This window comes from Pyrus communis, chromosome 7 (assembly GCF_963583255.1).
Source record: "Pyrus communis chromosome 7, drPyrComm1.1, whole genome shotgun sequence".
Classification (NCBI taxonomy): Eukaryota; Viridiplantae; Streptophyta; class Magnoliopsida; order Rosales; family Rosaceae; genus Pyrus; species Pyrus communis.
The window spans coordinates 26,123,699-26,145,044 of NC_084809.1; the positions used below are offsets into that span (position 1 = coordinate 26,123,699).

Here is a 21,346-nt window from a genome sequence, read left to right on the forward strand (position 1 = left end):
AAGAGAAAAATATAAGAAGAGAAAGTTAAATTTCAAGATTCACGAATCAATTTCGATGTTTTTGGATGTTTTTGCAATGATTATTAGGGAAAATCTTTACATCTATTGCTATCCTCTTCTTTAATTTTCTTAACATTGAGAAACCAAACCTTGGTTGAGTTTTCTTCCACATCTTTGCACTCATGGGTCTTACTAATATAGTTGAAAAGACTACATTGTCCATGCTATGTTGGCGCAATTAACGGTTCTTTTTAACTTATTTCACGAAAGAGGGTAAAGTGAGACATTGAAAAAGAGTGCAGGTGTTAAAGTGAGACAACATAGAATCTAGGTAGTAAAGTGGAATATAGAGTGTGTAAGTGATAAGTGATAAAGTGAGTCAATATAGAGTACGTAGAGACTAAAATGAAATTTAGTGAAGAGTACTAGAAAAATAAGCCTTATTTTAATGCCCTTTCCCTTAAGTCCTTGCTGGTTCATAATGCTAATTCCATAACCTCTAAGAAGACTATTTATTGATTCCATCTGGCAGTTTAAGTTTCTAATCATTCTTTAATTATATGTTTAGCACAGGTCAGAACTGGTCCCAGTTCTTGGTTAAATATTGAATTTGTCCTCTCTATCTTATATTATCTCTATTATATTGGTTAATAGGAAATAGGGTAAAGTACAAAAAACTACCTCAATTATTGGTGTCACGATTTTTTCATACCTCATCTTTTAAAATTGACAATGTCATACCTCATCTTACGAATTTGTGCCAATGTTATACCTTCCGTTAGCTTGGCATGAATTTCTCAATTAAATGCTGGCTTGATTCAGGGCCCACTTTCTATTAAAAAATTATTAAAATATTATTAAAAACTAAAAACAAATCATTTAATATTTTTTTAATATTAAAATAATAAAGAAAAGTTAAAAAAAAAAAAACAAAACATTTTGTCCCTCCCCCATCTACCTGTTGCAAGCCTGCAACCCATAAAACAAAAGAAGAAAAAAAAAAACAAAAAAAAATTCATCCCTTCCCACCCTCCCACCTCGTGTCCTCCCTCCCCCATCTACCTACTGCAAGCCTGCAACCCAGAAAACAAAAGAAGAAGGGTAAAAAAAAAAAAAAAAAAAACTTCATCCCTTCCCCCCTCCCCTATCTACCTGCTGTAAGCCTGCAACCTAGAAAACTAAAGAAGAAACAAAAAAATAATAATTTCATCCTCCCGGGCGTCCTCCCCCAATCTACCTACTGCAAGCTAGAAAACAAAAAAGAAGGAAAAAAAAAAAAACTTCATCCTTTTCTACCCTCCCCCTTGCGTCCTTCTTTCTTCTCCCCCATCCCCCCCCCCCCCCAACGCATTATTCTCCCCCAACCAAGCCCCTACCTGCAACCCAGAAAAATAATAATAATAATAATAATAATAATAATAATAATAATAATAATAATAATCCTAGTTCATCTTCCCCTCGCATCCATCCTCCGCACCCAGCCTTGCACCCACCCAACCTCGCACCCACCCCTTGCGGAATCGGCCTGGCGAACGGGATCTGGGGTTGCAGAGGGGGTTGATTTGGTTTTAGGGGGGGCGATGAACTGGGTTGGGGTTTTTTTTTTTTTTTTTTCTTTCTTCTTCTTCTTCCAGGGGGGTTGGGGGTTGATGGGTTTTCAAATTTTTTTTTTTTATTTTTTTTTGTTTTTTATGGTTGAAGATTACGCAGGGAAGAAAGAAGATAGGGATAGAGAGAAGGGGGGAGGGGGTGGATGGGACGAAAGGTTTTGATTTTTGTATTTTTTTTTTTTTTTGTTTTTTGTTTTTTGTTTTTTAACTTTTCTTTATTATTTTAATATTTAAAAATATTAAATGATTTTTTTTTTAGTTTTTTTTAAATTTTTAATAGAAAATGGGGTATGGATCAAGCCACGTCAGTATTTAATTGACAAATTAACGGCAGACTAACAGAAGGTATAACATTGACACAAATTCGTAAGATGAGGTATGACATTGTCAATTTTAAAAGATGAGGTATGAAAGCGTCGTGACACCAATAGTTGGGGTAGTTTTTTGTACTTTACCTTAGGAAATAATATTCATTAGATAAATTTTAACAGTACATTAAAGATGTTGACAAGTAAAAAAATACTAAATATAAAAGTAATAATCTCAAAAGTAAAACTTAAGGAGGAACAAAACCACATAAGTGTAAGAGCAGCTCCAGTGGACAGGGGACCTCTTCAACCCAATCCCCTCCCTTCTTTGCTCCAGCCCACGCGGGTGATTGGGCTGGGTGGGGGGGGGGGGCCTCGTGTGAGAGGGGAGGCACAAGTCCAAGGCCCAAGCGCCTGAGGGATCTTTGATGCAAGGCTAACGTTAGGATGACGTCAGACACGTTATAAAATTTTTTGCGTCAGGTGCATGCATCACACCAACTCGTGGTGGCGCGTCACCGACTAGATTTCAGTCGGTGGGGCCCGCAGTTTGGATTCAGATATGTTACCGTTCTAGGTGCCACGTGGCACCTTCAAGGCCATTGGATTTCAATGAAATTTTTTTTTTTTAGACCCATTGGATTTCCAACGGTAAAAAAAAAATTCAAACCTCCCCCAATAGTTGGATGATGTGGTACAATCTCAGCTATTGGATTCCATATCAACGGTCCACGTTATTCGCCTTTAAAAATTTTTTTAAAAAAAAAAGGGAAAAAAAATCTGATATGTTACCGTTGTACCACGTGGCACAATATGGAGGGTTGGATTTCAAATTTTCTTTAACCCAACTGCAGATATTAATTAAGTTAATAAAAATTTAATATAAAAATGTAAAAAATGAATAAAAATCTGAAAAAAATTAAAAAAAAAATGATTTAATTTTTCTATAAATACCTTATCATTATCTTCCACCTTACACCACAATTTCATATTTTCTCAAATACTTTCAACCACATTCCAATCTTTCTCTCAAAGTTTCAATATACTTTTGTTTCCAACCTAATCCTTTATTTTTCCTCCATATAACCCACCATCCATTCTAAGAAATCACACACCAAAGTCAAAATATCTATCCTTATTCATAGTTTCTACTTCCTTCTTACAGTGTCTTCTTCAAGGATGTTGTGGGAAATCAATGGGCAAGAGAAATAATTGTTTAAGTAACGGGAAGAAATGTTCAATCTCCAAGGGGTGAAAATGAAATAGAAGAGGATGAGGATGATGAGCGTAGAAGGAGAGATGACGAAGCAAGAAGCCAAAGAGCCTCACATTCCCGTCGAGTCATCCAAGTTGTAGCTAAGATCTCCAGGCCCAGCCGTTCTGCAAACATTGATAGAAGCAGGCAACGACAAGGTAAGGGTCTTTTGGACGGTTATTTTGTTCATAACAGTGAATTCCTTGATATGTACTTTAGACATCTTTTTAGATTGGAAAGACATTTGTTCAACAAAATCATGATTGCTGTTTGCAACCATGATTCTTACTTTGTGCAAAAGAAGGATGCTTTTGGTGTCATGGGTCTTCTTCCTGAGCAAAAAGTTATTATTGCCTTGCAGATGCTTGCATATGGAGCATTTGCAGACCAAGTGGATGGGGAAAATAACCATTCTTGAGTCCTTGATGAGGTTTTTCTCTGTAATCGAATCTGTTTACACCAAAGAGTACCTCAGGAGACCTACGACAATGGACTTGCAAAGACTTCTAAACAAAGGTGAGATGTTCCTGGCATGATTGGAAGCATCGACTGTATGCATTGGACCTGGAAAAACTGTCCAAGTGCATGACAATGAGCTTATGGGGACAAAAAATGAGCAAAAACTATCATTTTGGAGGTGGTGGCATCATTTGATACATGGATTTGGCATGCTTTTTTCGGTGTTCTGAGAGCTGAAAATGACCTCAATGTCATTGCCCAATCCCCAGTGTTCAACGATGTCTTGCAAGGAAAAGCACCAAAAGTCACGTATATTGGGTCAATGGACATAAGTACCACAAAGCATACTACCTAGTAGACGACATTTACCCAAGGTAGACATTGTTTGTCAAAATAGTGCCACGTCTTGTAAGTGAAAAGGAAAAACACTTTGCAAGCTGTCAAGAGGGGTATAGGAAGGATGTGGAGCATTGTTTTGGTATCCACCAAGCTCATTGGGCGATTATCAGGGGTACTGCCAAATTGTTTGATTTAGAGTCGCTTCAATCCATCATGATGACGTGTATCATTCTTCACAACATGATTGTGGAGGATGAGTATGATTATGATGTCGTTGATGAATATGAGCCAGACACGATGAACAATTCCAGAACACAAATATATTGTGCTCATGACGCCACCGAAGAACTCGTGCAACATGAGTCATTAGAAAGGGATGGACGTTACAATGAAAGACTCATTCAACGATGTACTTCACTTCAATCCTCATACTATCACAAAGCTCAACAAATTGACTTGATAGGGCACAAGTGGGAATTGAAACAAGTTCAAGAAACTTAAGTTCATTTAGTGTGTTTTTTTTTATTTGGTGTGTTTATGTAAATTTAGCGAAATCTATCATAAAAAATTGTCCTTTCGGATAATGACACGTGGTGCAACGAGATGGATTAAAAATCTTATCCGAAGTTACAAATAAAATTATTTTTTATTATTTTATAAAATAAAAAAATACTAATATTTTATTACCTATTGTTATGGCTATTCAATTTAAGGATGAAGATGCAAAAAACAATTATTATTTATTAAATGCAGTTACTATTCATTGGAGGGGATTCAATAGGCAATTTCCCTAGGGGGCCTTCCTACATTGGAAGTGCTCTAAGTATAGCTCACTTCACCAAATTAAAGCATAATCCTAAACGAAACTCATGCAACCCAAAACACTCGAAGCCGTAAATTAGTGTCTAAAAATCCACAGATTGGTTCTTCCTTACTTGTTTCATCAGTGACTCCTACTAAACCAGTTCCAAATAACAATAATGTTTTGGTTCTTCTGATCAATCAAGTCTTTCATCTAGTACTAAGTCATTCAATCAAGAGGGAAAAGAAATCCATACCGAGTTGATTTTTAAGTTGTATAATTAGTGTTAACTAGCTTTTGTTCGTTCGGCAGCAAATTTATTTGGGTATAAACGATTTCCAGTTCGAATGATATTTTTTTTAAAGAGAATCTTCAAATAAAGATTAAGAAATTGAACCGTTTTTATTATGAATTTTCTACGGAGTAGATACCTTATTCGTAAAATGTGAGATATGCAAATTCTCCACATAGATGGAAGTTTATCCTTCCATCAAGTTCTAAGAGTATTTGGTATTGCTAGTTTTTCCTCTTGGAATTATCTTTTAAAAGGTACGAAAATGTATGCAAAGTAATCATCATGTGATAAATTCTTGGTCGTATACCCACTACCAGAATTTGCGTAGAACACTTGACAAAAAAAAGTTTTGTTTAACAAAACCTTTCTTTGTACGTCGATCCTTGACCATTTAAACAGTTATTTCTGATTTCACAAAACAAAGAAACTAGCTAGCCAGCAGCTAGGGAGTTTCTTGACCTCACCAGAAGTAAAGAATAATATAAAACTTCCACGCAATAGTCTGATTTTATCCTTATTCTGTTTTATTAAGCTAGTTGCTTGAATCCACGCCCATCCCTCTCACCCCCAAAGAATAGAAAAGAGATGGATTAGGTTAGTTCGGATAAAAGGAGTTGCAGCCTTGCAACGACAAGAACTTCTTACGACAAACAATCTTCTGAGAAATGAGGAAAACTTCCGTTAACATTGTATCATTTATGATGGAGGTCATGCTATACAAGAAATTGGAAAGAACAAAAACATTTGAAAAACCCAAGAAATTTGATGTCATCACCCTAGGTATAACGTCATTATATAGTACAAAACCTAAGACATTATATATATATATATATATATGAGGTTCAGGAACACACATTTTGACATACTTTCCTGTGGTTCTCATTTCATAATATTTTTTAAAAATTCGAACCATCAATATTTCAATCCAGAACTATCAAGACATTTATTTATAATGAAAAAAATGAAACAATAAGAAACAATAAAATCCCAACCATTTAATCCAGCAGTCATGATTTTGGATCATGATGATTTTTTGTCGAGATGATATTTGAGAAGAAACCTAAAAGATAGATAGTTGGGTCGTAGAATACATTCTTAGTATATGTTCTAAAATCTTACAAAGTGATTCGGATACAACATGTACTAAAATACCAGATTTTAGTATACGTTCTATCCAAATCACTTTTTTTTTCTGGTTAAAAGTATGGGCATGCAAAGTAATGAAACGCTTTTTTTCTGGTTCGCTTTATTCACTAGAAGTTAACAAAAAAAAGCTGACCGTTTGAAATGAATATTTGCATGAAGGCTACACTTATAAATCTCCACTATATCTATAAGGACAGAACTGGGGTACACCACCTCATTACCTCCAATCCAAAACCCACTCTCTCTGCCTTCTATCTATCACACTATAAATTTACAAATGGCACCAATGTTGAAGTTCAATGTGCAAGTCAGCAAACCAGAGCTAATTCAACCTCAAAAACCAACCCCTAGAGAATTCAAATATTTATCCAACATTGATGACCAAAAAGGCCTAAGAAACCACATACCATTCGTCCATTTCTATCCCCCAAGCTTGGCATCGTCATCCAAAGATCCAGTTGTGATGATCAAACAGGCATTGGCCAAGGCCCTCGTTTACTACTATCCAGTGGCCGGGAGGCTCCGGTGTGCCGCTAAGGGTAAGATTGTTGTGGACTGTTGTAGTGAGGGAGTGGTGTTTCGTGAAGGCGATGCCAATATCAAACTAGCACAACTGCATCAAGTTGAAGGTGGACCGAAGCCACCATTTCCTCAATGGGAATGTTTTCTTGTGGATGATTTATGGGGTAGCGTCCTCATCACTGATTCACCTTTGCTTCGCATGCAGGTTTGTGGCGATGACTAAAGTTACTGAAAATATGACCTTAACCCCTCAAACTCAATTTCTTTCATATAAAACCCGACATAATTTTTTTTACTCAAATAAAACCCAATGACTAGACTCCATATAAGCAAATTCATTATTTATCTTTGACTTTACACATTTTAAATTTTTCGAATGCCTAAAATACCCCTTTTTGCATGTTTAATGTGCACAATTAAACATATGTAGATTTTAAGGATGATTAATGTTATATGAGAATTCAAGATTTCCACATTTTGTAATTAATTTGGTTGATTCATGTTTCTCTCACTCCATAAAACTTGCTTCTAATTTGATATAGGAATTAATTTGGCATGTTTTCTCAATCTAACAACATTTTTCAATTTAAATATATATATATATATATATATATATTTTAGTGAAATAGTCTATCTTTTAAAATATTTATCAATAAAATAATGTACCTATTGTTCAAATTTTAGGATAAAAATTTACCAGTTCTTATTTAACAATAATGTAGCCACAATGTTATTTTTGTATGAATATAATTCACCTACTTTTTTATTTTATATGAAACTAATTTACCTACTGTGACAATAATGTATCTACAATACTACATAAAAGATTTACCTTTTTTAACAACAATACTGTATCTACAATTTTGTTTTTGTATGAATATAATTTACCTATTAACTTTTCAAAAAATGTATCTTCTATTTTATGTTTTACTATCGTATGTATGTTTATGTGTTCGCAAAATAATTTATCTAAAGTTATATAGTTAAGAGATATTGTAATGCATTATATTAATCCATTATTAGATTGGTAAAAGAAATTGTTAAAAACATTAGCCATAATGGTTGGCTAATAATGGTTGTATGAGAACAGTTATAGAAAGTTGTGGCATAAATTGTAAATAACTTATATTAATAGGTTACTTGTTTTCTTATGTGGCAATTTATTTAAATTTTGAGTTTTTATTGGATGTTGATTCATAGGTAGGTTTTTATCCGAGATATATAAGTTGTATGAGCCTATATCTAAACAACCCCTTAAGTTATTACATAATCCTCGTCATGAAATAGCTCCATGTTTGGAATGTCTTTCCCTTTCGATTTTCGTCAATCGACGATGGAAAGGTCCCGTTTATGGAGAAAATGAAAACACACACTGTTCATACACGTTGTATTTTAACTGGAATGTTCTACTACATAGTACTATCAGATGGTCATGCGTGTATATATATATATAATAGTTCATCTGTTTCAAACTTTGAAGAAACACGTATGTAAGCGGGTTTCATATCTATTAGAGATGTGATTCACATATTGACTGATTATATATATGTATGCTTACCGATACACTATGAGGGAAGGGTTAGATGTATACATTGGACTCTTTCCTGCCTAGCCACCCCCAACCCCCTTGCCTAGGGGGAACGGGTGGAGTTGGCTCCGCAACTTTTGGATTGTATATCTATGCAAACTAGAAAAATTAATTAGTTTGTCTTGTTTGTTTTTGCTCTATTGAAAATCCTTTTTTGTTAAAAGAAAAAGGATGTGCACATAATTTTTCTTCCCTCCATTGATGTGTAAATTTCATGTCACTTGGCAGGTCACAAGGCTTGCATGCGGAGGGTTTGTGTTAGCATACACATTCAACCACTGCATCTGTGATGCCTATGGCGCTTACCTCTTCATGAAAGCCGTTTCAGAATTCTGCTTGAATCCAACTCGAACTGCTCCATCGTCGTTACCATCTTGGGGAAGAGAAACTCTCAACCCCAGGTCACCTCCCACCATCTCCTACCCCCACCATGAGTATGACATAGCTAGCAGTACTAATCATGATCCTACCATTTCTTACGCAGAAAGCGACTTCAAATCTCTTGCTCAAACATCACTGTTCCTCTCACAGGCTGACATATCATCTCTCAAAAACCAAATTAGTCCCAGATGCCCCTCCTTTGATGCAATCGCGGGGTGTTTATGGAGGGCGAGGACTCGAACCCTAATGAGACCTCAATCCACTACAAGGCTTCTCTTCCCTATTGATACCCGTTTTCGATCCAAGCCATGCCTTCCCAATGGCTACTACGGATGCGCTGTCGTGTTCCCATGCGCAATTGCAAAGGCAGCCGAACTAGTCAACAGTCCGTTATATTATGCTTCAAACTTGATCTCACAGGCCAAGAAGAGCGTCGTGGGGGAGGAGTATAGGGCTTCGGTTTTGGATTTCATTGAGATGAATGGGCGTAGAGGGTTTTGTTCGGAAGGGACGTTTGTGGTTTCGGACATGACCCGATTGCGGTTTGTTGATGTGGATTTTGGTTGGGGGAAAGGTGTGTATGGTGGACCAGCAAGAGCTGGAACTGGGGTCGTACCTGGAATGGTGACTTCAGTTATTGGGCACAAAAATGAAGAGGGCGTTGAAGGAGTGTTGGTTCTGGTTTCACTACCTGTGGAGTCATTGGACAAGTTCCTTGAAGAGGTAAGGAAAGAGATTGACAGGGGTATTTCTTCTGCCATACACATTTCTGCTTTGTAGATTCCCATATTATTATCCCCATCTCTGAATTACAAGATCAATTTCCAAAAACTACACTTGATACTTGATGTAGCTTGATTTTCCGAAATATCGATGTTCATGTTTAGGACTGCACATTTTCTGAATCCGAATATATTGAGATGAAAATTGTAATAAAATTAAAGATGTAAGGCAAATCTTCTATCATACAAAGCCAAAGAGAAACATAAATCTGACTCAAAACATTTCCGATTTCCAAGCAAGCAACCGCAATGTCTTATCTTACAGATGCAGTCTAAACGTACAACATAATCTAAATACATAAGAGCTTGACCTACACCTTGCAATAGATACCGTGCGGTTATGGTTTTCACTGCGAAGCTGCACAAGATGCTGGATGATTCAAGTTCAAGGTACCAGCTGGCAACCTGCAATTTTCAGGATACACTTATTAAGCTAGCGAATACAGATTACCATGGAACAATTAAACACAGAGCTTCAGCAAGAGTTTATGCAATGACGACGATTTGAAGTTGGATTGAAGTATTTTAAAATGAAATTTAAACAAGAGTAATTATACCTTATATAACTTCAAGGGAATTCATAATACACATATATTTACCCTCCCCTCACCTGGAAACTGAGAAGATATACTACACCGTCATAAACAAGTTTTTATTTTCTATTTGAAATCAAGTTGAAGATTGAGAACCTTTTTATAGATGATTGTTATACTAAAGGAAACCCATTGCTGCTGCCTGCCCTCTATAAGAATCCAAGAGCGGAACAAGATTTGAAAGCAAAATGTAGAATGGAGAAAAACGAATTGCACCACGTGGCAACTAAGTTGAAAGAATTTATCCCTGCTCAATCAAGTACATCTTTTGGTTGATTAATTTTCCGTAGGTACACACCAATTTTAAGAAAATGTGAAGGCATAATACCTTCTCCAAACAACAAAACAATCTAGCAGGCATATTAGCTTATGAATACTCAGCAAGGAAAATAAAGTAAAATACAAGCTCTGTTTTTCAAGTTACTCTCCTGATAAGTTATGACACCAGATTTTCGTTTCTAGAAAAATTTACCAACTCATTCTGCATTTGTAGAAAAGGGAAATTGCTGAGCAATTATGGGTTCGGGAGGGAAGGAAGGTGGGGAGGGGTAAACATGGTACTTTGGGAAACCAAAGCAAAGGAAAACATTACATGATACACAAAATTCTTCAAATTGGAAAGCAACATATGCATCCATGTATTCAACCAATAGGAAGTTTCTTCGGTCTTCATGAGAAATAAAAATGTAATTAAATCTTTATAGTGAATGAAAGCACAAGTCAAAATACATAAAAGAAATGGGAAATAAAATATAATAACAATAAGCTATAACTTACTGGTTATCATTCTGCAAGTTTGTTTCAGACTTCTTGTTCTTCCGCCGCTTTTTGGAAGCTGGAAGAACAGCCCAAAAAGTTGGAGCAGGGCCCAAAGAAGTGGAAGCAGGAGCCAAGGAAGCTGAGGCAGGGGCCAAGGAAGCTAAGGCAGGGGCCAAGGAAGCTGAGGCAGGGGCCAAGGAAGTTGGGGTTGTGGCCAAGGAAGTTGAAACAACAACTAGGGGCTGCTTACAAGCTGGAGGAACAAAAGCTATGGGAAGCTGAGGGGGTGCTTGAGAAGCTGGTTCCTCAACTAGGGGCTGCTTACAAGCTGGAGGAACAAAAGCTATGGGAAGCTGAGGGGGTGCTTGAGAAGCTGGTTCCTCTTGCTTCCGTTTGATAAATTCATGGCGTGGCGGATGCATTCCCAAAGATGCCTCAGGTGCAACGACTACTGGAGTGTCAGTTGAGATCACATAACCTTGTCCTGTGTTTACTGCTGAAGTTGCAAGACTGGCATGTGAAGAGTCTGGCTCCTTGCTCTTATGTGCAAGTTTGTATTTAGACCTAAGGATCTCCGACATAATGGGTGCTGATTCGGAATCACCTGAATTTATCTTCAATTAGTCAGCCACAAGAAAATAAGTGCATGCACCACATTAACTCACAACATGTAATTTTAATTTCTCTGGAAACACATGTAAAATTAAATAACAAAAACAGTACCTAGAAGTGATTGAATAACAACACGAGCTGCCAACTGTTCAGCCTCTTTCTTGCTTTTTCCAACATCCCCAGTATAGGACACACCGTTGACAACCAAAGAAGATACAAAGAAAGGAACCTTCGCATTTCCCTGAAAAGTCTGGTAAGTAGGTGGTTCTATTTTCCTTTTCATATTATATTCATTCAGGATACTCTTGCAAAACACTAGATCCTGGAAAATAACCAGAGGAATGTAGTAAAATTTAATATCTTCCATTGCATTAGTAAACGCAAAGTGTAAACAAGTATGCATAAATTTCATTTAGATAGTGATGATGCCCTAAAAAAGAGTTGCAAGCTAATTTGACAAAACAAGTTTTTGAACAATTCATAGAGAACGTTAAAACAAAAAATTTTGTACCCAAACTGAAACTTTGAGCATAGAAAACCAAACCTCATGAATAGGAGGAATAGTAGGAACTTCTTCCTTTATCTTCTCTGTTATACTGATCATGGCCAGTCTAGCAGCATCTTGCTCAGCAGCTTTTCGACTAGCAAATGTGTTGGATGAAGCATAGCAAACTCCATCCACCAACACGGACGACCTAAAAGTTGATGGTGCATGTCGATTTCCTTCATTGACAGTCTGATAAACCGGAAGCGGGAGGCCTGCTCCCTGGGCATATTCTTGCAGTCGATTTTTGTGCGTCAAGTGATCTGGTAGGCCTACACGAACTCAAATGTATAAGAACTACCAAAGATCCAATCTTTTGCAGGTAAGTTATCAGAAAACAATTTCAGCATGTGAAATTTAAAGAATTTTCTTTATACACGTTCAAAGGCAATATAAAAGAAGTGATACCTTAGCCTAGGTAACTTTTTTCATTTATTTACTCCATTAAACATTACTATTATTTCCTAGATAACCAAATCTATTTTATACAAAACACAAATGTATCTATAGTATCCATCGATGGTTAATCGTAACAATAATTACTTGAAACAAGACTTCATATTTTTTTTTTTTTTTCATTCTTTGAGAGATTTCAACAATGTCATTGTGCATGTTAAAACCCTAAATTTCCTAGTAACTTTTTATTGAAAGATCTTCAAAATTGCAATTCTACGAGTCACTAAACCCTAATTACAGATTATGCATTCAATCAAACCACCCTTGATTTCGCTTATCTCCTCCAAATTTCATCAAAGCATACTTCCAATTCAATCGATCAGGAAACTCACATGTATTATAAAGATAAATTAAGTTCTTAGTTATCATCAAAGCATAATTCAGTTGCAAGCCGTACTCCTCTCCTTCGAAGATTAGTTTTAACAGCTAGAAAATTGTTACAGCATCTCCATACAAAATGTCCAAGCTTATTAGGCCTCTCTAATTTCAAGATCATCAGCCACAACTTATTCTTTTCACGCTTTCTACTCGATTCCTTCCAAGCTCACCATAACACTCCAACTCTTGCGCCACTTTACACCCAGACCTGACAGTTAAGAGCTCGTGCTTAGTATAATGCCAGAACACTTTACCCACACACCCCAAGCAATGTAACGGCACGATCAAGATAGTTTTTGCCTCATCTCTAGTAAAACACATCACAATCAAATCCCGATGCCAACATCTCGTCTCATGATCAATTAATAACTCCCTCCACACAGTGCTGCCATATCGCCGCGAACAGATACAGAACGAAAGGCTCGAGGTATTTGAAATTGAAAACAGAATTTTTCCTCAGTGAATAACAAAAGTAGTTTGTTCTCCAAAACCAGACATAAAAACAGTAGCACAAAATTACTAAAAATCAACAAACAGCACGAAATCATGTGAATGCTTTTCCATTTCTTGGCATTTCGTTCTTTCAACTGAAAAACAATAATGATGATAATAATAATAATAATTTCTTTTATTTTCAGGTGGAAAGGACAGACATGAAAATGCAACAGGTAGGAGTTACTCTTAGAAGAAGAAGCTGATGCAGAAGCAGAAGAAGCTGATGGAGAAGCAGAGGAAGCCGGATGCTGAGCCGGTACTTGGTCCTGGACCGGAGCTGGGCTGAGAAATTGGTGATGAACCGGTGTCGGATTTTGTGGTGGAGGTTGGTTCGAGAGCTGCAATTGGAGCTGAGAGAGATTGGAATCGGAAGCCTCCATTTCCACAGATCTAAGAGAAACCCAGGTAGCTTCTAGGGTTTCTGAAGCGTTTTTCCAGGTTTGTTGGTTGTGCGGCTCTTGATTTATTTCTGTGGAGGTTGGTTGGGAAAGTTGTTATATCCAGGTCTGGTTTAATGGATGTGACGAGTCATGAGTGAAGAGTGATAGTGAAAAATTAAAAACTTGATATAGTACAATTTCTTGGATTGAGAATCTCTCCTTATCTCACGTTTTTAATGGACTCATCAATTTGGATCATTCAATTTAGATTTTAGAATCTTTATTAGCTCATTTATTGGCCCACTTTACATATAATTTTTTAGATAAAGTACAAAAAATTACCTTAACTATTGGGATCATGATAGTTTCATACCTCATCTTTTAAAATTAACAATGTCATACCGCATCTTACGAATTTGTGACAATTTCATACCTCTGTCAATTTTTCTATTAAGTGTTGATGTGGCAAGAGATGAAGACCACTTTCTATTAAAAAATTATTAAAAACTAAATTTTTTTAATATTTTTTAAATATTAAAATAATAAATAAAAGTAAAAAATAAAAATAAAAAAAACCTTAGTCGTCCCTTCCCTCCCACTCTCTCTCTCTCTCTCCATCTTCATCTGCTTAATCATTAACCCAAAAAAAAAAAAAAAAAAAACCCCAAGAGAAGGAGGAGGAGGAAGGAGGAGAAGAACAAAAAAAAAATTGAAATTGGTGCGGTTTCCATATTTTTTTTTTTTTTTTTGGGTTGCAATTGCCATTTGGGGGGGGGGGGGGGGCGGCTGGGGGCCAGTGGGGTTGGGTTTTTTTTTTTTTTTTTTTTGTGTTAAAGATTAGGCAGAAGAAGATGGAGTGAGAGAGGGGGGAGGGAAGGGACGACTAAGGTTTTTTTTTTTTTACTTTTATTTATTATTTAATATTTAAAAAATATTTTAAAAAATTTAGTTTTTAATAATATTTTATTAATTTTTTAATAGAAAGTGATCTTCATCTCTTGCCACGTCAGCACTTAACAGAAAAATTGACGAAGGTATGACATTGTTACAAATTCGTAAGATGCGGTATGACATTGTCAATTTTAAAATATGAGGTATGAAACTGTCGTGACCCCAATAGTTAAGGTAGTTTTTTGTACTTTACCCTAATTTTTTTTTCTTCTAAAAGTCCTCATGGGTCATAGGCAATCCAATCTCTGAATGTAAATAGTAACTGCTTTTAGTGAACTGTTCAAGCGTCTTTTCATCCTTAGACTGAATAGCCCATACTACTGGCATTAGAATATTATTATTTTTTTCTATAAAATAATATAAAAGGTAATTTTATTTTTAATAATGTCGGATAATAAAATATTGAAATATGATGTAAGGTGGAAGAACATGGTTAGATATTAAAAAAAAAAATATATATATATATATATATATATATGATTTTTTATATTCTTATATTTTAAATTATTTTTTTATAAATGTTTTGCATTTTTAATTTTTTTTATATTTTTTTTAATTGTGGGCGATGTCATTATGATGTCACACCACCCAGGCTCTAGGCCAGGCGATTCGACCTTGGTGGGGATGTCAAGCTTCCCCGAAGCCAAGTGGATTGATGTGAGTCGGAGGTTTTTAAAAAATCAAAATCCAATACCAGAAATCAAAACCTAGTTCAAATTTAAAACATAGCTCAAAATCAAAACTCAAATCAACATCACCACCAAAGTCATTGCCCCTAACGGAGAACAAGTGTCGATGACCCTAAACTACCGTCATCCCAATCCAGCCAATGTCTTCGTCATTGTCGTGGGCACCGGCGTTCTTGGCCTCCCATATTCCTTTAAGGTCAATGGGTGCCTCACCCACCGTTGGGTTCAGGGTTTGGGTTTCAACTAAGATCATCGGCGGTGCAGGTCCATCGTCATCGTGCGTAGTAGAGGTCGAGGTCAAAGTAAAGTAGACAAGTTCATCGAAATGAAGCACGGTCTTAACCAGTCCCATGCTTTTTTGTCGGTCTTGCTAAGGCCTTCTAGTGAAGGTTTTAGTCTAGACGAGTCCTCTTTAGTCCCACTAAACTTAGTCTTGTGCACAACAAATACCAAATTACTTCAACAACTAGTGAAATCTAGCTTAATGAATGTTAGTGAGTGCAAACAAACACTCCCTTAAGGGGTAATCAATGTTGGCCACAAATGAAATCCAATGGTCACCAAAACTTTTGCATGAATACATTGGCTCATCAATAAGGATGGTTACTGGGTTTTATTATTAATTTAAGTTTTAAGTTTCTAATTTTTTTTTAACGACGAAAAAAAAGATAGGAAAAAGACATTAAATTCATATGTAAACAAAATTTCACATGGCAAAATTTGAGTGGAAGCATCATCGGCTGAAGTGGTGATACCGTACTACTCCATAATTTCTCGCTCTCTTGCTAGTTGCTATCCATTTTCATTTTGTTGAGTATTTTTAACCAGAATCTTGAGTTGTCGAGTCTCTTCAACCGGAATCTTGAGGCAGGAGGGCTCACGGCGTGATAGGTCCGACCACTTAATATCGATATATTGATTATTAAGTCATTCATATTCTTAATGTTGGTAATATTTTAATTACATAATTATCAATATCGTATCGTATCAATATGATTATTAATTGAATTTAAGCAAAAAAATAAATAGCGACGTGATATTATTTGATTAGAAAGTTGGAGAAGCTAGTAGTGAGGTGACCTGACTCAAGATTTTCACTTTCATCTACTCTTTGGTTATATGGTTTAATTACCTGTCAACGATGTAAATAACCATAGATTCAACAAAAAATAATTATTATCTTTCTTGATTCATAATAGTTGTTTGGCTTGTTTGGGTTTGTCATGCAATTTTGGTCTTTTTTTTTAGCAAGCTACTTCTTCTTATCGTCTGTTGTTAATTGCAGATATAGTTCAGATCTCGTAACCTCGTGATACTCTATGTAATATATATTTTCTTTTCTTTCGGGCTTATACCCTGATCCAAAACAAGCCTCTACAAGGTAGAAAACAAATGGCTTCCCTCTCAGTGTTATTGTTTAATGGACTTTAACTGGCCGCTAATCGCTCTATTTTAAGCACCAACAGTTTTGAGGTTCATCCCATTTATACACAAGAGTCAAGAACAATGCTTGCAACTTACTAGGTGGCGCGGTGAACGAAATTATGGCCTCGGCCGCGGCCTCGTCCAACATTGCCGTAACCACTTCCGTAGTAACCACCACTCCGTCGGCCACCTCGACCTGGCTACGACCTCCACCACCGCGATGCCTTGGCGAACTGCTAAATGTCTGCATAACCATCACAAGGAGGTGTTCAAAACATACATACTTGCAAACAAACAACGACTACTAAGTGATAGAAACTGAAGGCATTGGTGTCAGATTTTCGATACTTTTCGTTCAAGTTTCAAGCCGATAAGAATACCTCTTAGGAGAACCTTGTCCTCCCACTGCACATTCCATGATGAAGTGCATTGCACGACAGAGAATCAAAGAAGTCATCCCAACATAAACCGTCTGAAGAACAAGAAATCTAAATTAACAAAAGTCAATTCGTTAATATCACCTGACATGCTCTAACGTCATTTTCATCCAGAGTATCACATACGTTAAGCAAAACAAATGAAATAGTAACGAAAGGATTTAACTTCGTTAAGATTACAGCTAACTTAAGCTCGAACTTGAATACTCCGTAATGCAGCGAAAATTCGTCAAGATTACCATCAAACTTCTTTCGAATTTTTCTTTTTGCCAGCATTCGTGTCGTTGGAAATTCATACAACCTAAATTCTGCAGTGAACCATGAATATACTGTTGATCTTACATACCAACTTATTAAACAATCCACATTTTACATAAACTCACAGATTATAATGCTAAGTAAAGCACCCTGCTTTTTCCAAAAGCAAAAACATCACAACTTCTATTGGAAAACAAACAAAATCCCACTTCAAAAATAACTACAAAAATCCAAAAATGAATAAAAAATAACAACCCAATTGGCCAGGAAATTAAAAGGGGGAGTTTTGAATCTTGATGACACCATTTCTCAGACCAATGCTGGATTCTTTTTGGTTTTTCGTTCTTTCCCGGGGCCGGTTTGCTGTTCATGTAAAAGTGTTGGATGTAAAAAGGTGAATATTTTGTGTTTAACAGTAGGACCTTGATGTTACTAAATTCGCTTAGAATGTATGTGTTTTTTTTTTTAAAGTACTTAAAATTGCTTCCTCAGCCAATTTATAAATCATAAACGCTTTTAACTTTTCTGTAAACAAACGTTTGGAAACACCTTAATTTTTAAAGGGATTTTGGACCGTACAAAACATTCTCAAATAAGTCCGTAAATGTTATATTGTAACACTTATATCATGTCAATCCAAAGTTTGACGTGTAACTGATTTTTCTGGAACGGTTATTTTCACTCATCACATTTTGCTTCACACACTCGTTCAATTTATTAATAGTTTTTTATGTAATTATATAGGATGACAATTCAACACCGCATTTTATTCCACAAATACTCTAAAAAATTATTAACTAATAAAAAAAGTGTGTAAAAAAAATAAAATAGAGTGAAAATCACAACATCCCTCGTTCCTTAGGCTCTCGTAATTACATTTTTTTGGGGTTTCTATTTGAGTTCATTGATGAATTAATATATGAGTTGAGTATTAGGCTTGAGTTTCTCATGTCACAAATTCGACAAACAAAATTTAAATGAGTTCAAGTCCAAATTGAATAGAACCGATTGATCAAAATAAAACCAAACCATACAGATTAATTTTTCGATTTGGGTTTCGGTTTGTGGATTAAAATGAAACGAACTAGACCATGCCAATTGTTTTAGTATCTTGAAATTAAATATAACGACTGATCAGCTCAAGTAGTTAATAACATCTTATATCTCATTTGACATCTTTGAATTCAAATTTCACCATCTTAATATCGTTTGTATAAAATAAAAAAGCTCAAATAATATAGTTTGAAAAACTTTTACGAGAAAAGGAAAGTGGGCAATGACGCTCACCGACGAAAAATCAAAATAACAGAACCCGAAGAAAAATCAAAACAAAATACCAAAATGAAATACACAGGTAAAATTGATTCTTGCGCACATGAGAATCCGATTTAAGGAGCTTTTCCCCTTCTCTTCTTCTTCCCGTCGATTTTCTGATCCGAAGGGGCACCGTCCTCCGCTCCACCACCGCCCACCGGTGTCTGTTTTCAGATGCGAATCTAGGGTTCTCGAAGCGCCGTAAAATCCTTTCCTTTGGGTTCATCTTACAAATATTCATATGACCAGAACCAGCAAAAAACGACGCCATGGCTACCCACCTCCCAACAATCCCTCTTCTGCCAACCCAATTCACCATAAACGCCAACCCGCCAAGAAGCTGCATTCTTCCTCTACCCCAACTCACAGAATCCCCAATTCCCCAACCCCAATTCACAAAACGCTCAATTCTTCAGCCGTAGCTCTGTTGCCGGCGAACCCACGCACCCAAACCCTAGTAGCAAACCGCCCAACCTTCGCCTCGTACCTCGACACTCCGAATCTGCCTCCGAAAATCGGACTTCTCTGCGAAATATTGGCCAAAACCCACACCCCTTCAGTTGAGGAACGGTTGGAGGAGACCGGTGTTAGAGTGACCCAAGAAGATGTTGAAGAGGTGCTCAAACTGTCCTACGGGTTCCCGGGCCCGTCAGTGAAGTTTTTCCGGTGGGCCGGTCGCCAGCTCAATGACTTTCACAGCCCCTATGCTTGGAACTTGGTTGTTGATCTTTTGGGCAAGAATTGCTTCTTTGATGCAATGTGGGATGCCATCAGTGCCATGGCGAAAGAAAGGTTACTCTCTTTGGCCACTTTTGCTTCTGTTTTTAGTAGCTATGTAGTTGCCAATCGTGTCAAAGAGGCTATTTCGACTTTTGAGTGTATGAGCCAATATGGTTGTCCTAGGGACATTGTGGCCTTGAATTCTCTTCTGAGTGCAATTTGCAGAGATGGCAAGACCGCTGATGCCGTTGAGTTTTTGCGTGTTGCCAAGGTTGAGATTAGGCCGGACCCTGACACCTATGCCATTTTGTTGGAGGGTTTCGAAAATGAAGGCAACGTGGATTGTGCTAGGCAGGTCTTTTCTGAGATGGTGATTGAAATTGGTTGGGACCCCAACAATGTTCCAGCTTATGATTCATTCTTGAATACTTTGCTTAAGGGACCTGACGGGATCCGTGAGGCAGTGAAGGTCTTTGAGACCTTAAAAAATAGGAGGTGTTGTCCGGGGATCAGTTTTTTCAGGCTTGCACTGGATGAGTGTGTCAAGAAGTGCGATTCTAGGGGAGCAGACACTCTCTGGCAGGCAATGGTAGGGAGAATTGGATGCCAACCTGATACGAGTATGTATAATTTGGTGATTTCTTTACATTGTCGTGATGGCAATGGTGATTTAGCACGAAGGATGTTCGATGAGATGGTGTACAAGGGGGCATTCCCGAATGCACAAACATATAACATGGTTTTTAAGCTTTTAATCAAGGATAGGAAGTTAAGGGAGGCTTCGGCATTGTTTACAGAGATGGTTAAAAATGAGTGTGTTCCAGAGCTTGCTAATTGTGACATAGCAGTAAGGATTTTCCTGGATTTTGGGGACCCTTACTTTGCTATAAAAGTTTGGAAGTGCATGATAGAGAATTACCATTCTGGCTTGGAGGATACAGGGAATTTGTTGGTTGTAGGGCTCCGCGATTTGAATAGGATCCCAGAAGCTGTTAAGTACGCGGAGGATATGATTGCAAGAGGAATGAAGTTGGACTTTTCGACATTGTCAAAACTGAAACAGGACCTCTTACGAGCAAGGAAGGAATACGTGTACGATGAGCTTTTGAGAAAGTGGAAAGCTCGACAGGTAGGTTCGAAATACTTAGAATCATAAATGTTTGCTACATAGTTGCACTAGTTTTCCTATGCCATCTGTATGCTGTATCAACTGATAGATGTAATTTCAGATAGACATTTTTTATAACGAAGATGTTTGTTCTTTTCTTGTAAGTCTAATTATCAGTTTAGCCAGCTATTTAGACTTCTACTGCAGATGTAATGGCATTGTTGGTTATATAATTTGATGAAAATTTATCCACCTATACTTTCCAAACAGAACCCTCAAATTTTGTTAATCTGTGCTCAAAATATGTGGACTGTTAACGGAGTCTCTTCAAATGGAGAAAATAAACTTGGAATGTGGACAAAACTCAGAGATTATTATTTGAAAGACATTAATATCCTTGGTTAGAGTCATAAATAGAAAAATTTATAAATTTTATGTGGAAAAAGGGTGGAATTTGTGGGGCATATATCCCAACATTAAATTCTGTTTATATAGGTGTTGTTTCCAAATTCTATGTAATAAGAGTTTTGAGGAAGAGAATGCTAAGAGGACTCTTCATGGACTCTGTTACTTCATGCGTTTTGCATAATATTTTATAATGTTGGCACGAAAATTAAGGTTAAACTGTAAAGATGTTTTTGGCACAATTTTGTATAATATTGGCACGGAAATTGATATTAAATTGTGAGTTAGCAGAGAGACCATGGAGAATCTCACTTTTGAAACAATCCCCTTCGCAC

General features: G+C 36.7%; 3 protein-coding genes across 4 annotated transcripts; 2 read left to right on the forward strand and 1 right to left on the reverse strand.

Moving 5' to 3' along the window:
* Positions 1–6,491: 6,491 nt before the first annotated feature.
* Positions 6,492–9,485, forward strand: LOC137740745 (benzyl alcohol O-benzoyltransferase-like). The gene is made up of 2 exons (XM_068480562.1): positions 6,492–6,941; positions 8,553–9,485. The coding sequence occupies exons 1-2, from the start codon at positions 6,492–6,494 to the stop codon at positions 9,483–9,485; spliced, it is 1,383 nt and encodes a 460-aa protein (XP_068336663.1).
* Positions 9,486–9,697: 212 nt separating this feature from the next.
* LOC137739278 (double-stranded RNA-binding protein 1-like) lies at positions 9,698–13,863 on the reverse strand. Of its 2 annotated transcripts, none has more exons than XM_068478830.1 (5): positions 13,509–13,863; positions 11,996–12,267; positions 11,563–11,773; positions 10,858–11,443; positions 9,698–9,892 (listed from the first exon to the last, which is right to left on the reverse strand). In XM_068478830.1, exons 1-5 carry the CDS (start codon positions 13,702–13,704, stop codon positions 9,835–9,837), a joined length of 1,323 nt encoding a protein of 440 aa, XP_068334931.1. In that variant the 5' UTR covers positions 13,705–13,863; the 3' UTR covers positions 9,698–9,834. The 2 variants fall into 2 exon arrangements, with proteins under 2 accessions (XP_068334931.1, XP_068334932.1); XM_068478831.1 differs by lacking the exon at positions 13,509–13,863 and adding an exon at positions 12,784–13,475.
* A 4,925-nt stretch (positions 13,864–18,788) lies between these two features.
* On the forward strand, positions 18,789–20,878 carry LOC137740228 (pentatricopeptide repeat-containing protein At1g77360, mitochondrial-like). Its single transcript, XM_068480069.1, has one exon. It carries the CDS (start codon positions 19,020–19,022, stop codon positions 20,652–20,654), a length of 1,635 nt encoding a protein of 544 aa, XP_068336170.1. The 5' UTR covers positions 18,789–19,019; the 3' UTR covers positions 20,655–20,878.
* Positions 20,879–21,346: the final 468 nt, after the last annotated feature.

Coding starts and splice junctions, on each gene's coding strand:
- LOC137740228 (XM_068480069.1), top strand. CDS start 19,020: ATGACCAGAACCAGCAAAAAACGACGCCATGGCTACCCACCTCCCAAC.
- LOC137739278 (XM_068478830.1), bottom strand. CDS start 13,704: ATGGAGGCTTCCGATTCCAATCTCTCTCAGCTCCAATTGCAGCTCTCG. Junction 12,268..13,508: donor ATCAGCTTCTTCTTCTAAGA/GTAACTCCTACC, acceptor GAGTTCGTGTAG/GCCTACCAGATCACTTGACG. Junction 9,893..10,857: donor AACTTGCAGAATGATAACCA/GTAAGTTATAGC, acceptor TGAAAATTGCAG/GTTGCCAGCTGGTACCTTGA.
- LOC137740745 (XM_068480562.1), top strand. CDS start 6,492: ATGGCACCAATGTTGAAGTTCAATGTGCAAGTCAGCAAACCAGAGCTA. Junction 6,942..8,552: donor CACCTTTGCTTCGCATGCAG/GTTTGTGGCGAT, acceptor GTCACTTGGCAG/GTCACAAGGCTTGCATGCGG.